The sequence below is a fragment of the Eumetopias jubatus genome, unplaced genomic scaffold (assembly GCF_037043125.1).
Source record: "Eumetopias jubatus isolate StellerSeaLion01/CBP00866 unplaced genomic scaffold, mEumJub1_p1.0 scaffold_2, whole genome shotgun sequence".
NCBI lineage: Eukaryota > Metazoa > Chordata > Mammalia > Carnivora > Otariidae > Eumetopias > Eumetopias jubatus.
In genome coordinates this window covers 103,710,449-103,727,488 of record NW_028274808.1, presented here as the reverse complement: position 1 = coordinate 103,727,488, position 17,040 = coordinate 103,710,449, and the positions used below count along the sequence as shown (strand labels likewise).

The window sequence follows — 17,040 nt, the reverse complement described above, 5'->3', positions numbered from 1 at the left end:
CCTGTCACCAGATAGCCTCTCCAGAGCTAGAGAGCGGCAGATGTCCTGTATTAGCTTATACCTTGGAAGCTGATGGCAGAACAAGGAGCAAACCACGGACAGGTGGCCTCACAGAAAGCCCCAGCTTTTGGACCATGTGAATTTACTCCGATACTCCCTACAAACAGATGTCAGCATAAAGACTAGAAGAGCAAATCCAGTCCCTTCATTAGTAGAGGTTTACCCAGAAGTATACTAAGTGATGACAATTTCTCGGGCAGCACCATACCTTGGTGGAGCCCAGATTTGGTGCCGTGTTAAAGACGTGGCAGCTTTACTGGGGTTATGAATCCGATATGGTTGGCAGTTTAGCAGGTCGTGTTTGCCAAACCCAATGAGGCTTTTCTTGCAGTTGTAAGAAAGAGTGCCCAGCCCTTTTGCAAGTGGGAATATTTTGCATTTGTATGCCATCAAAAATGAGATTAAAGCTATTTGTTCTTATTTCTCCTTTTATATGACAGACTTAGCAAGGATACTCATTATTCTGAGCATGCATGACAAAATTATTAATTGAAATTAAGTAAGTTAATTTATAATATTTATATAATTTATATATTATGACTTTAAAGAAATATATAATTAATGCAAATAATTATTAATTATAATTAACAAATTTAATGATAACTGAAGGTAATTAAAGGTAACTAATACCGTAGAACTGTGATTTCTCACATCCACATGTATTTTTTTCTTCTTTTGGGCATTTTTTGTTTCCCTACTTGTATTCTGGTTACTTATATATGTCCCCCACTATATTTTTGGCACCATTAGTCAGGAACTATAACTTCATTGTACATCCAGAATTTGTATCTCAGTGGTATTTTCCCCAGTTATGTCGAGTTAGTTTTTTCTTCCTCAAGCACAGCACTTTTAAAGCATTTTGTAGATAATTATTTTATGTGTCTGAGTTTCCCTATCATAGCAATGCCTTCTGTTGCTTGTTTCTATTTCAGGGCTTTGTAAATTTGCTTTAGAGCAGGGTTTTCTAAACCAGACACTGTGTGCCACCTCCACAATTTTTGCCAAATATGTCACCTGTACCATTATCTCATTAATATTTTCCTTAAGTAAATTCAGGACTTTTTTTTTTAAAGATTTTATTTATTTATTTGACAGACGGAGAGAGAGAGACAGCAAGAGAGGGAACACAAGCAGGGGGAGTGGGAGAGGGAGAAGCAGGCTTCCAGCCAAGCAGGGAGCCCGATGCGGGGTTCGATCCCAGAACCCTGGGATCCTGACCTGAGCCGAAGGCAGACGCTTAATGACTGAGCCACCCAGGCACCCCTAAATTCAGGACTTTTATCTAAAATTTTATTTCTGAAGGAACTATGTAATTATTGCAAATGGGAAACCAGAACCACTTGCTTTAAGTTGTAGAAAATTTATACACTGCCAACAAACTCTGGCTTTATAGTCTTACCTGCCGCCCTTAAGTGAAATAAGGAGAGAGAGAGGGAGAGAGTAGCAATTACTGGGGAAGCATTAATCTGAGCACCAGATTAATGGCACTGGCACCAATCTGAGACCTTATCCTTGATGTAATAAAATTAATTACAAAGAAGTTTTAGAGGGAATAATTTTCTTATGGTCTAATGCTGTCGTTACTTAATGCCACTTTGTTTACTACCTATAAACATCTCGCTTACAGCCATGGACCACTTTGGGAACATTCCTTATAACATGGACCCCAAACAGAACACACATCAGACCTAAATTCCTAATTGTTTGATTTTTGACAAGTTAGTTAATTCCTTTAAGCCTTGATTCCTCAGTGTGAAAAAGGGATAATACATTTATATTCAAGATCACTTTGAGAATTATATGAGGTAATGTTCACAATGTGTCTAATCCTGTGCCTGGAGTTTATTAATAAACATCAATACCTTAGGGTGCCTGGGTGGCTCAATCAGTTAAGCGTCCAACTCTTGTTTTGGCTCAGATCATGATCTCAGGGTCATGAGATCAAGCCCTGTATTGGGCTCCATGCTGAACGTGGAGCCTACTTAAGATTTTCTCTCTCCCTCTCTCTGCCCCTTCCCCCCACGTGCATGTGCTTTCTCTCTCTCTCTCTAAAAAAAACAAAAACAAAAACAAACCAAAGTATAAATACCTACTGTGTGCCAAGCACACCTCTGGGGGCTCGGGATCTAGAAGAGCACATGACAGAGAAGGGCTCTGCTTTCATGGAACTTACATTCTGTTGAGGGAAAAATCAACCATGAACAACTGAACAAAAGAGCAAGGTCATTCGAGGCAATATTGATAAAAGCTCTGAGGTAAATAAAATGAAGCACTATGAAAGAAAGTGACTGGTGTTTAGGGAATACTAATTTCCCTCCTCACTAATTCTCAACTCTATGTGGTTGGAATTCCATATATGTAGAAAAAGATGGAAGACTATTGAGAATATGCTTGTCAACTGAGATAAGCAAAGGGCAAAAGACAGAGAATGAATAACAATTATTGCAGTCTAAAACATAATTAAATACATGGCCCAAATTTTAAATGTCTGTACTGCTCTAAAATTTGCCTTCTTAAATTATGTGCTGTAGGGCGCCTGGGTGGCTCAGATGGTTAAGCGTCTGCCTTCGGCTCAGGTCATGATCCCAGGGTCCTGGGATCGAGTCCTGCGTCGGGCTCCCTGCTCCTTGGGAGCCTGCTTCTCCCTCTGCCTCTCTCTCTCTCTCTCTGTCTTTCATGAATAAATAAATAAAATCTTTAAAAAAAAATTATGTGCTGTAGAACATGTGATCCTCCCTTAGAAACAGAGAACATTTCATTGTTCATGTCATGAAAATGAAATGCAGTTGGGGCTTTATCACTTCCTTTTGTCATGGTTGTGCTTTTAAAAAAACACAACTTCAGAACTTAATGTATTGTGTGTGATGAGTTTGATTTTAGGAAAGTTAAGAACATTCTGCCACAAAGTTCAGGCCCCTATACTTTCATTCAGCAAATTCTGATTTGGGCAGGGCTCGGAAGTCTGCGAGCTGATGATGACAGAATGGGAATAATTAGGTTTTGTACCTAAAACAAAGGGTGGATTTATATGGAGAGAATCTGTTCTGAGATTTCTGAGACCTATTATCTGGCTTGTGAATCATAAATGAACTCATTTGAGGCATTGCAGATTGACTTTGGAGGGCCAGGAAAGAAATTTTCCTCTTTTCCAATTCCTTCATCTCTTTGCTCCTCTAGGCATTTGCAATGACTTTGAATCCTGTTGCTCTTACTGGACTCTGTTAACATCCTTCCGATGTCTAAATGACTTAATTACTGAAATTAAGAATTTGAAGAATCAGTTAAGAGTATCTAGTTGGAGACAGGATACCCAATTAGGAAGTACAGAGAAGGCAGCTATTCTGCTCCCAGCATCCTTCATCTCAGTCCTAATTGAATTCTGCTTTTCCCTCTCAAGTAACAATAAATCTTTTGATCTCTGTGAAAGAAACAAAGATCAAGCTGATCCTCAGAATGAATCTCCTCCTTCCTCCACGTCTTCAAAGATCTAGTTAAATTTGAGTTGCACTTATTTTTGTAAATGTTTTCCAATGCAATTACCAGTCACAAAAGAAAATTACTTCCTTTATTCTCATAACTGAAAAACACCATTTCTTTTTTCTTCCAGTATTTTTATGTTACATTTTAAATCAATGAAATTAATGTCAATTTAACTTTTTTCTCTGATAATTCATAGTAAGGGGCTTTCACAGTAATACCACAGGTAGTTGCTTTTTAGTTTCCTGTGTAAGAACCCCTAACTCTAAAACAAGTCATGCAGTGCTGTTCGTAATCTACTTTAGAAACATAATGACTTTCATCTCCCAGAACAGCAATTAAGAATGTTTAACAAACTGGATGATGTAGTGGAAAAAGCTGTGGTCTACTTCCGACCCCAGTATTTACTATTTGTCCTTCAGCAAATGAAATCTGAATTCTGAATCCCAAATTCCATATCTGTAGAACAATATTTTATCCATCATGCTATTCGTTTATTTTTAAGATTTTATTTATTTATTTGACAGAGAGAGAGAGAACACAAGCAGGGGGAGCGGCAGAGGGAGAGGGAGAAGCAGGCTCCCCGCCGAGCAGGGAGCCTGATGTAGGAGTGGATCCCAGGACCCGGAGATTATGACCTGAGCCAAAGGCAGATGCTTAACGACTGAGCCACCCAGTCGTTCCCCCCGCCCACCATCATGCTATTTGGAGGGAGAATCAAATGTGGAAATACAAATGTGCTGCTTTTAAACTGCCAAGACCTCTACAAGTAGGTTTTATTATTACCATGGCGCTAGAAGAAAAACATGCTAGGGCTCATAAAGCCTAGCAGTAGTTAATCTCATTTTTTAGTGCTTACTTTATACAGCTACTTGCATTCATTTGAATGCATTCAGATGTCATTTTGAGAGCTTGAAATGTGCTGTGTCAGTTCTGCTCTAAACAAATCCAGGAGATGACCGCTGAGATTCCAAATGTAGCAGGAAAGAGCAGTTCAGATCCACCTTTACTTACCCACACTTCATCAGTCTTGACATATGTATCAAGGTACTCCCTTAAAGACTTCATGAAAATTTACTTTTAGAAATAATGACACAAATGATACACCGTCCATAAGGTCAATTCAGGGACAAATCTGTATTAACATTTTGAGATCAACCTGCCTCACATAATCCACTTCTTTCACTCATTGTCTCTTCCACCAAACCTACCATGCAGGAAAACCTCTGACATACAGAGATCCTGGGGATTTGGTCTTTGTGGCTGTGTCATCTAGAGAGCTCTCTGAAATCTTGATTAGTTCGGGGATTTCAGGTCTGTAGCAAATTGGAGACCCTACAAGGCTGGAATCATGTTGCATTTTATTTGGTGGAGTAAGGTGAAACTAAGTAGAGCTGAGTGAAGAAAAGATGTCAGAAAACGGAGCCTAATAGGTAATGAGACACTGTGATGGTTAATTTTATATGTTAACTTGGCTATGCTATGGTGGCCGATAGTTTGGTCAAACACTAGTCTAGATGTTGCTGTGAATGTATTTTTTAGGTGTGATTAACATTTAAATTAGTAGGCTTTGAGTAAAGCAGATTACATTCCTTAGTGTGTGTGGGCCCCATCTAATCAGTTGAAGGCTTTAAGAGCAAAGAACGGTTTTCCATAGAAGAAGAAATACAGCCTCAAGACTGCAAAATAGAAACCTTGCCTGAATTTCTCATTTGTCTGACCAGCCTGGAATTTGGGCTCAAGACTGTAACATCAACTCTTACCTGAATTTCAATCCTGCCAGCTTGCCCTACAGATTTCAGACTTGCCAGCCTCCACAACTGTATGAGCCCATTACTTTTTTTTTAAGATTTTATTTATTTATTTATTTATTTATTTATTTATTTATTTATTTATTTATTTATTTATAGAGCATGAAAGCAGGGGGAAAGGAGAGAATCTCAAGCAGACTCAACACTGAGCATGGAGCCTGATGTGGGGCTCAATCTCATGACCTGCACCGAAATCAAGAGTTGGATGCTTAACTGACTGAGTCATCCCAGTACCCCATGTGAGCCAATTTCTTACAATACAGTGTATGCTTGTTTTCTTTCTCACCCCCCCAAATAAAAGGGGGAAAGTAGATAACAATGTAAATTCATTCACTGTGTAGTCTTTTCAAACTTCACCTACTTCTAGTTTTCCAACATTTGCTTATTGCATCCAGACTAAGTATATAACTTGAAATTCTGCAGGAACAGAATTCTATGTTCGAGATAACAAGTTTCTAAATAAAAGTTGTGTTTTTTTCCTTCCAAATTCTAATATTATCTTAAGGATAATACTTTCTGATCTTAAATTATAGCCGTTTAAGATTTCCTTAAAATCGATGCATGTGCTTTGGAAAGAAGTCTAAAACTTGCTGTCTATAAAGAAATACTAGAGCAATATTTCATGTTCATTCTGGGAGACCTAAGACACCACTTTTTTAAGAAAATGAAGACAGAGAAAGGAACTAACATTTAGGAGATTGGCACACAGTTGTTTGAAAAGATTAAGAGGAATGCTCACTGTGGATGTAGTCTGCATGTTTGCACACAAACCAAACAAGAACAAGCTGACCCAATTATCTAGCTATAACTGTGTCAGTCCCTTTGGGTACAGAAGCCTGTGTTCTAATGAGAGAGACAAATCTAAAACATACTATATATTTATACCAATATTTTCAGGTTCACAAAACCTTTTGCCTCAGACCCATAAATAAAAGACTAAAGCAAAAAAGTACAAAAAAAAAAAAAGAGGTGATCTGCTTGTTCAAGGTTGTAAGAGTGACCAGAGCAGGGCTCCACTGGTTTACTTAACTTTCCCACTACGTTAGCCCTGCTCTTGGTAGCTCCAGGAGGTGCCATGGAGGACCACCTGAGAACAATTGTGAAGTCAAGTTTCCTACTTCCTCATTTTCTAGAACCCATGGATTATGCATGTGTTATCCATTTAAAAGCATTTGAGGGTGGACAGAGAATTGATGAAAAAAATAAACATATATACACAGACAGAGGGGGTACTTCAGTTTCAGAGAATGTAAAATTAAAAAAAAAGATGTGCCTTAAAGACTACATGTCACAAACATTACACGAAAATGATTACAAGGCTATAAAAATTTACAAGAGAAAATGCCAACATGACTGAACAAATCAAGACAGACTTTGTTGGGAAGCTGACACTCTATAGGTTGAATTTGGATGGGAAGACAACAGGAGGAACCATCTAGGGGCAGTAGCAGCGTGAGCACAAGTGCTAGAGTAGAAATGACAAACTGATTTTGGAAAACTTGAGAATTTTCTACATCTTCAAGTCCTGATTTCCTTTTGCTTAATACCTTCCTCAACTCATTTCTTCTTCTTGCATTTTACTATGAGCAGTCAGGAAGAAACAAACTCCTTTAAAACTTCCCTGAGATATCTCCTCAGGTAAGTACTCAATCTTATTGCTTGCAAGTTCGACCTTCCACAAAACACTAGAACACTAGTTAAGCCAACTTCTTTGCTATTTTATAACAAGGATCTCCTTTCTTACAGTTTCCAACAGCATGTTCCGCATTTCCATCTGAGATCTCACCAGAAAGATGTTCAACATCCATATTTCTAACATTCTGTTTCTGATTAATTACATACTCTCTAAGAAGATAGAGTCTATCCCTGAAGCTCTCGCTTTTATTTCTGAACACTTACCAGAATCACCTTCAACATCTATTATTTCTACCAACAATCCCTTCACAGCAATGTGGACTTTTCCCAGCATGCCCCTCAGAACTCCTCCAACCTCTACCCCTTCCCCAATTCTAAAGCTGCTTTGACATTTTTAGGTATTTGTCACAGCAGTACCCTACATCTTGGTCCAAAATCAGAGAGGAAAATGAATGAAATGATGTTTATTTTTTTAAAAAGATTATTTATTTATTTATTTACTTGAGAGCGAGAGCTCATGAGTGAGAGAGAGCAGGGAGGGGCAAAGGGAGAGAAAGAAAGAGAATCTCAAGCAGACACCCTGCTGAGCAGGGAACCTCAGTCAAGGCTACATCTCAGGATCCTGAGATCATGACCTGAGCCAAAATCAAGAATCGTATGCTCAGCCCGGTGAGCCACCCAGGCGCCCCTGAAATGATCTTTATTGAAAAAATATAAAATTATATGAATAGGAAAAAGATCTGTTTAGTAATCCCAGAAAACATATAGGCGTGAAAAAAAAATGGTGTGAAACTAAAAGAATTAACTCTAGAATGACCAAAGTTAAAGAATTAATAAACTGGAAGAAAGAACTGAGAATTTTACTCAGGATGCAGTATAAAGAGAAAAATTGAAAGTTGTTTATATGGAGTGTTCTTTGAGAATCACTGTTTCATAAAATTTTAGTGGATTCTAGTAAAAGATAATAGAGGAATATTGCAGCAAAGTAATCAAAGATATAATAGCTGAGAAATTTTAATATATATAAATAAAATTGATAGAGAAAATACTAAACTTTAATTTATCAATCCAACAAAAATTAGGAAAGGAAGAAAAAAGAAACCAGGAGAAATCTCTGATGAAAGAAAAATACAAAATAAGGTGGTCTACTTATTTTAAATAGATTAAATCTATGTAATTTAAATAGATTAAGTCTCTCTATTAAAAACCAGAAATTATCAGCATGGATATAAAAAAATCAGTTATATGCTGCTTATAAGGCACACTGCTATACACACATGCACACACACACACACTCTAAAACAGAAAATATAAAAAGGAAAAAAAAGAAATATACTAAGCATGTAGGAACCAAGAAAGAGCTGGTGTAACAATATCTGTGAAAATAGAATATGAAGTCAACACATTAATGTGAATAAAGCAAATAAGCTATACTTCATGAAAGGGCTATAGAAATTATAAATTTGTATGTACCTAACAATATAAACCATAAAACACCAAAAGCCAACAACTACAAAAATTCAGAATTATAAAATAAAATTGAAAAGCACATGTAAGCATAATGGCAAAATTTAACACCTCTTTCAGAAACTACATATTTGGAGAATATATAGAGAATCTGAGGAACACATATGACATAATTGTGAATTTACATATGCCTGCACTCAAAAGACAATACAACAGAGGATACACATTCTCCTAAAGCATGCATGCAACACATTAGATATTTATAAAATTAACTGTATACTCTCAGTCACAAAAAGTCATAGTTATTCAAACCATATTATTGGATTACTATGCAATTTATTTAGAAATTACTACTACAACTAGTAATTAAAATCCTATAGGTTAGAAAATCTGAAAAAAAACCCGAAAGCTTAAACAATGAATAAGTTAAAAAATACTTCACAAGGAGAATCATAAACTGTAATGGTTTTATCAACAAACTAAAATACGAAAATTTTGTGAGATATAAAGCAGTACTTAGAAGTTATGAATAGTCTTATTGAATATATTTACTAAATATAAATGAGCTAGCATTTAATCCAAGAAGCTAGATGAAGAAGTGAAAACAGTAAGAAAGTTGAAGCATCAGAATTGTAAAAGCAAAACACAAATTAATAACCTAGGAAAAAACATTAATGGAGATGATTTTTAAAATCTATTTCTTTGAAAGCTAATAAACTAGGCAAGCCTCTAGAAAGTTTGATCAAGGTAGATGTATACACACATAAATGCATTATCATATAATGGAATACTAGATGGAGTGAACCAGGTCATCAGTACAGAGGAATCACAAAACATGGTGAAAAGATAAAATTGCTGAATGATAAGAATTTCTGTAGTTTACTTATTCATTTAACAATGTTTTGTATGTTTATATATACAAATCGTGTGTGTGTGTGTGTGTGTATGTATGCATGGGTATGTTGTGGATATTTATGTAATAAAATCACCTCTAACATTTTCTTAAGAAGTGTGTAGCATGTGGTGAAATGTTAGCATTTTTAAATCTTTCAAGAAATTAAATTAATATATGTGTGCTTGGAGTTTCTTTTTTCCCCCTTTACTCAATCCCATTCTTCCAGAGGTAATCATTATCCTGAAGATGGTGTTGCTTTGTTTTGTTTTTTCTTTCCCAACTAGTTTTATATTTTTACATTTTGGAAAAACTCCCGTTCTTACAGAGCAGTTTCTCTTTTTCCATTTTAGGAAATTATAAATTTCCTTTGACAGTTTGGTTTTCTAGTTGTTTCTTTTATTTGACAAAGGAATGATACCATTTTTTAAAGATTAAACCAACTAAGTTAATACTGACATTTAGGTCCAGGACCATAAGGAAACCAATTTTTTCTTAGCACCAATTATGTAGTGGGTAAGTAAAACAAAACAAAACTGGAAAATAGAGTCACCATCCACTATAAATCTTCAGAGTATTACTGGCCCATTCGGCTAGCATAGAAAGAATTACGGAAAAATATAAAAGGCATTGTTCAGTGCTCTCTGAATAAAGGTGGCTTCTTGTACTAATATATATTCCATTCACCAAATTCTTACATGTTGCTTTTGTGGAATAAAAATTGAGTGATTTTATATATATATACCACTTAATTTATCATGGTAATTAATCCCAACCATCCATGATATTAATTTTCTGTTATTGGTAGCCTGTGAGTCGCTTTCTTTTGGGAATAAAATAAGAGAGTCATTCTAAGTACCTTTATTTTACTTCTGGAGATGTTTAACCTTAACTACATCACTAAGTGCAGATTGACTGATGATTACACATATCTTACTCCCAGGTACGGTAAAGGCCAATATCAGAACATCTAATTACATTTTATCCATTCTAGATTAGGCAAATAAGCTCTTTTATACTTTATCAGAGTTCCCAGGATCTTTTCCTCAAATTTAAGAAATAAATTGCTGTTCTCAAGGAGATATTATGCTTGAGTCTCCTATGGGAAATACTAACACTTATTAACCATTTTCCTAGGTCAGGAATCTCTTCTTTGAATTGCCATTGACAAATAAGTTCAATTTCAGCTTTTCTTTACCTTCTGGTATTTCTAGCTCCTCTTCTTTTCATTTTTTTTTTTTTAAATATCTTCCTTGGCTTAAAAACTCACAGATGCATTGCCCAGCCATGTTTTTTGCCCCTTTTATTCTGGATTGTTGATATTTAAAAGAAATTTCATACAAAAATGCAGTTATTCTCAAATGCATCACACCGATATCACATTTTTTGCATAATGAATAAAAATAGTATATCTCAGAACTTGTGAATAAGGCTGTGAAGTCATATCTAAAAAAATTGATCAAACTGATGATGTCTTATTGCCACCCATTGAAATTCCATATGTGCTGTGTTCTACCTCTTCAGTTTTAAAAACTTGCAGTATATATAAAATCTCTACACTCTTTGAAAATTGAACATATTCATTCATACATTTTCTTGAGTAGAAGTTTAGCCAGGCATTAAAAGTAATATAAAACTAACACAAGATATAGTTGTTTACCACAGGAATTTGGATTTGCTGAATAATGTATGAACACACTGGCATAATTCCTGATGGTGCAAAGCAGCATACGAGCCCACCTCTAGTAGGGGCAAGCGCTCATGTAAAGAACAATTAATTTGAGATTAGGAAGACTTTGTGAAATTTCTGGGAGTGGAGAACCCAGATGGCTACCTAGTTAGTGGGTGGAAACATAGAGACCAAGGAGAGGTGAGAATTATAGTTAGAAAAGTGAGTGTGACTTATTCAGGGACCAGGAAAGTGTCTGACCTAGCTAAAGCAAAGGATCTACAATGGGAAAGAGTGAAGACAAATTTGATTACTAGAGCAGGTTGCATTGTGGAGGATCTAAAAAAGGACATTTTTTTCTGAAAAAAAAAAATCCAAAGTTCTATTGAAATCCATTGATGGCTTCTTAGCAGGTGAGTAAAATGGTAAAATCTGTGACAAGAAGAAATAAATTCAGAGCAATGTTTATTAATGTATGTTCCCAGGATCATTAATTAATGGGGTTATTCCAAAAGAGCCAAGTAATGTCAAATAAATGTGGAAAAAACTGGAACATTTGACTTCCAAAAGGAAGATACAGAATTTCCCAAACCTATTTGACCAGGGAACCATTTCTAGGAAAACTGCTCAGATCATATATTCTATATATATTGATACCAATCTCAGTCTATACACTGACATATGTAATAAATGTCCAATTCTGTATTTTGAAATAGGTCGCTTGGTGTCTAGTTTGATTCTCTGTTCCCAGATTGGTAGAAATTCAGGATCTCTTAATTTCCCCCAGGAGTGTGTCTATGTTCTGGAGTCTTCTAGTGCTAGGGAGTTAGGAAGCTATGAAATGGTGAGATGGCACTTATCTGGTGCTTTGTGTCATTGATGTATACTAGCATCTGCTGACATGTCCTAACTCCTCTCTTGTCCTGAGGAATTGGTTAGTACTACTGTTGTTGAGACATGTCTTTCAAACCTGGTGGCTCTCTGTATTTCTTCCATACTCTTCTGGAATTGATGGGAACACTTTACTTACTGATCTGTTCCATGCTGAGGTATACGAAACTCTCTGTGGACCCACAGGGCCCCATCTTTCTTAGACAAGTCAGTTAGCTATTCTGTGAGGCTTTCCTGCTTTCTTTGGCTTCTATCCAGGAAAAGGGGCAGATGTCCCATGTACCTAATGGTTTTGGGCTTTTCCCATGAAATTTCCACCTAAATCTTCTACTTTATGCCATGAATAAGTTTTGTTTCCTAGAAAGCTAAATTTTTAAAACTCATAAGAAACAAAGAGCTCCCTTTTCCTCATATTCTCCTCTAGCTTCTATTCCCTGAGTAAGTGATTTAGTTGTCCGTAAGACAGCTGAAGACAGGGAGAAGGATAGAGGCAAAGAATACATGAGGTAAAAAATCAGTTATTATTTCAAAGATACTTTCTACCACACTTGGAATGCCTTTTAGGAAATGCTGATTATTACCCACTGAGGATTAAAGGTCAATGAATAGAAGGATATGTGTAGTAGTGGTGCTGCCTTGAGTTTTGATTATCATGTGTGGTCTTAATAAATAATGAATGCCTCCTTGTCTTGTAAATCACTGTCTTTGGCATGGTCCTTTGCACAGTCCTCTCCCACATTACCTCTTGAAAAGCCTTTCTAGCTTCTAGGAACTCTTCCTCCACCATATGTTGAAGACATGGGGACCAGCGGGGAGCCAACACCAATAAACAGACTCCTAGGTTAGCTCCAGATGAGCTGCCAGCTGACTTCAGGTGCACAAGTGACCTCAGCTGAGACCAGAACTGCTCAGATGTGACTCCACAGAAGTGTTGATATGAATCATAAGCAAACAAAATAGTTGTCTAACCCATTGATTTATGGAATTACTTTTATTACATCAATATAAAAATATACAATACACTACAGTACAAAGAGTACATAATATGATATGGTAGGCATTGAAGACAGAGGAGATACTTTGTGGGAAGATTTCCTCAATATGGATAATACGAGATGAGGGAGAAGAAAAATTCAAATGGGATGAGCGAGTTCCTTGGAAGGGGCTCATTTTTTATTCATTGGAAAAGGAGTTCATTTCATTTTCTATTTTATAAAAAATAAAAAGGAAGAGTCAAGTGTCATTATGGAGATTCTAGTCTTCAGTGAATTAGAAAACTGTAGACAGGTAGCTGGGTGGACCCATGCCAGATGCGGTCTTGGTATCATACTGCAGTTGTGCCTTTTTGTAAATCACTACCACTCTCACTGGCTTGGATTCAAGAGGTTGTTTTTCTGTCACTGATGGAATGAAAAACAAACAGTTGTCTTATATAAGCATATTTTCAGACACTCCACGAGATTTATTTTAATTCCTGATGACATGTATTTACCTAAAGATTTCCTCAAAGGAATGAGGTAAACGTCATAAAACCAAGAAATGTCAAATATATGGAGGGATTGATGATACGTGTCTCCAGGTTCGGAATCGAGAGTCTACCTTATAAGGTGGACTGCTGCCAGGTAGCTGTGATTAGCTAGGTTCAAATAATACTAGCTCTAGTCTCAGGGCCAATCGTCCTAGTCATTTTAATGTCTTTTTTTTGGAATTTATTTTATATCCATCATCTTATTTAATCATTACAACAATTCTAAGATTTAGACATTATTTTTAATCCACATTTTAGAGATGAATAAACTGATACTGAGCTAGAATAACTGGCCAAAGATAATATAGCTGGTAAATGGGGGCGCAGGAATTTAGAATCTGGAGAGGTCGTTTGACGTCAAGTCAAGTCCTTTTTTCTCAATGATGCCAGTACTTTTCAACCCGTTTCAAAGGGCACTGGAAACCCATGGTGCCTCAAGAGCCCCTGAGCAAAAAGAGGAGGGAGGGGAAGAAAGGCCCCTCACTCTGGCTTCAACCAGAGCACCTCTAATACCCATATATATATATATATATTATGTTGATATATTTATATAGAATAAGTATCTCAATATATATATAACTACATATATATGTATGATGATATATAGATATATATTTAGCACCCATTTAGAATTTTGTTAGAAAAAATTCCCAAACACGGTAGCATACCATGATGAGTCCTAATGCCGTTATGATCTACACTAGAAACTTCTTGAAATCAGAGACCTCATCTTATCCTTTCTTTGGTCTCACAACAGTGTAGAACCTCCCTTGACCTGTGAGCCAGCCTTCGAAAAAAGGAGCAGATGGAAATCATTGCCCTGGCGATGCTCTGGGCTCCAGAACAGCGCTGTCTAAGCATCTCCCATGACCCCTGGCAACCTTGCTGTCTCCTTCACACTAAAGCCAATTAAATTATTCACAGTACCTGCAGCCTTCTCGCTGTTATCAAGACTCATTGAGTTCTCTCCCAAGAGGGAAGTGATGTCTTCTCCAAATATCCTGAGGCAATTTTCAATGAGAAATTGTACAAGAGAAATCTGTAACACAAAAAGATAAAAATGGGGTGCTCTTTTTCATAGGGCATAGTTATAAATCACATTTTGTGTATCGACCTTGGACCTAAGAAAAAATGTGAAAGACTTCCCAGAAAAATTCAGAGTTGATAAAAAAAACACAGAAACCAGGGGCACCTGGGTGGCTCAGTCGGTTAAGCATCTGCCTTCGGCTCAGGTCATGATCCCAGGGTCCTGGGATCGAGCTCCACATTGGGCTCCCTGCTCCATGGGAAGCCTGCTTCTCCCTCTCCCAATCCCCCTGCTTGTGTTCCCTCTCTCGCTGTGTCTCTCTCTGTCAAGTAAATAAATAAAATCTTTAAAAAAAATGGAAACAGAGAAACCAGAGTTTCTCTAAGAAATAACTTAGAAAGAATGATACATTCCTGTGTACTTTGGGTACAGATTTTAAAATACTGCTCATCAGTGGGCTAAGGTTATAATGCGTGGCCTAGTTTAATAGCTAACATTTTGGTATCAGTGGCTAAATCTTTTAGACTAGGATAAATTGCAGGGTGCCTCAGTTGAGCGTCTGACTCTTGATTTTGGCTCAGCTCACGATCTCATGGTGGTGAGATCAAGCCCCACAGGGAGCCAGCATTGGGCTCCGTGCTCTGTGGGGAATCTGCTTGGGCTTCTCCCTCTCCCTCTCCCTCACCTTCTGCCCCTGCCCCGCTCACGCTCTCTCTTTCCCTCTCTCAATAAATACACATCAAAAAAACTAATACATACATACATACATACATATATACATACATAAAACCAGGATAATTTTCAAAGTAGCCTGCCTTATGAAAGTTGACTTATCTGTTGATTTTAAATTTTGTTTCCAGTTTTATTGAGCTGTAACTGATGTATAACATCTTATAAAATTTAAAAAGTAGGAACAAAAACTTAAGAAAACCGTTTCTTAAATGAAATATCTTGTTGGGAAGCAGAGAATTTTGTGGGGTCGTGAGGGAAAACCCACAGAGCTGGAGAGAAAACGTATCTGTCTGTCTAACTTCAGTCCCTTCTCATGCATTGCTTTGCCTCCTGCTGGCTCTCTGTGTGAGCTTGGGGAAGACCTGTCATCTTATGAGGATGTTCCGGAATCTTTTACTAGTTGCCGTATGACGTAGCAGAGGTGAAATAGCAGCCGAGTGTTTTTCGAAGTGAGCCACAATGTGCAGAGGAAGGCCAGTGTGTTTGGAGCCATGGGTGCTCATACTGCCCAAGCCACCTAGGAGGTGCCAGTGGTGACCGGAGGAGCTGGGTGTTGTCGCCATCGTGTAGTGAGGAAACCATGGCTTTGCCCAAGGTGACAAGTCCCTCAAAGACGAGGCTGAGAGTTGAACCCTCCCTTGTGAAGCTCCAATCACAGGTTCTTTTCTATTGTATCCCACGACTCTTCTCTGTCTTGTTTAGTCAGTCTAGTGTTTAGTCTCCTGGATGGGGAAGACGTGACTGAACTGCTCCGAGTTTCCCGTTTAACGACACCCCTTCCCAGACCCCACCACAGTAGGATAAAGAACTCTGCCACTCCACAGGGGCCTAATGAGAAGGTGCACTTCACAAAGTTCCATCCATCAGAGTTACTGCTGCACATTTCCGGTTCAAAGTAGGGATTCTACCCCCCGGGGGGACAAAAATGAGAGCTCTCATTACCTTTTTGATGAAGTTGCCTTCCAATTCCAAGCTGCAGGAATTAGGTGGACAAAGAATGCTTGGGGCTATACACACTGATAAATTATAAGCTGTCATCTGATTGGATGAGGAATGTTGCTCAATGTTGTATAACACTCCAAAAAGGTATCGCACGAGAGCGACATTTGCTCTTGGCAGCTGCGCTAAAAGCCTAAGGTCAGAAAAATACACTTTTAAATTCGGCAAGTCACTCCACTTAGGAGGTTGGAAGTACAGAGACAGGGACCAGGATACATCCTTGTATATCTAGTACACAACCCGCTGTAGCAGAGTTCCAGGCATGAATGTATACAAAATTGTTTCACTGAATTCAGTTCCTGAGCCAGATAAAAACTTCTCCGGTTAGGTAAATGTTTGACAGACTATGAAGGGCATACCCCTGGCAGCCGATGCTCTAGCATCTCTCTTGGACCAATGGATTTCGTCTACCAGTTTCATGTATCCAGAAGGTGTAAAACGGCCAAGGATTCCACATTAGTAAGGTCGGGAGATGAACAATAATAGCCCTAAAGCGTGCCTCTATTCTGAAGCTGGCCCCCATGGGTGGGAAGAATTGAAACTCTTGGGCATTGGTCAGGAGTTTAGTGGGCAAAGCTGCAAAACGTAAGCCAATATTTTCCTAATAGTATGTTGGCTGTGTTTTGGAGATGGGACCAGAGGAGAGTCATCGTTGCATCATTACCTCTGGGCTGCAGTTATCTTCTCCTCTTCGCTCCCTTGATCAATAACACCGAGCCATTGGTCATAGAGATCGGATGAAAATATACTTCCTGGGATATTTCTAAGAAAATCCTTATGGAGATAAAGAAATATGTATAGATATTATAGAAAATATGTACTGGAACTATTACAGAGAAAATATGCAGTTAA

At 37.6% G+C, this 17,040-nt stretch overlaps 1 protein-coding gene across 1 annotated transcript in view; it reads right to left on the bottom strand.

The window, feature by feature from the left end:
* Positions 1-13,171: 13,171 nt before the first annotated feature.
* Positions 13,172-17,040, bottom strand: part of LOC114208201 (uncharacterized) — a 77,960-nt gene continuing 74,091 nt past the window's right edge. Inside the window, exons 36-39 of the mRNA XM_088021333.1 lie at positions 16,853-16,962; positions 16,132-16,321; positions 14,337-14,469; positions 13,172-13,302 (exon numbers count right to left, since the gene is read on the bottom strand). Coding sequence (XP_087877459.1) covers positions 13,172-13,302; positions 14,337-14,469; positions 16,132-16,321; positions 16,853-16,962 — 564 coding nt within the window. The remainder of the gene's footprint in view (positions 13,303-14,336; positions 14,470-16,131; positions 16,322-16,852; positions 16,963-17,040) is intronic.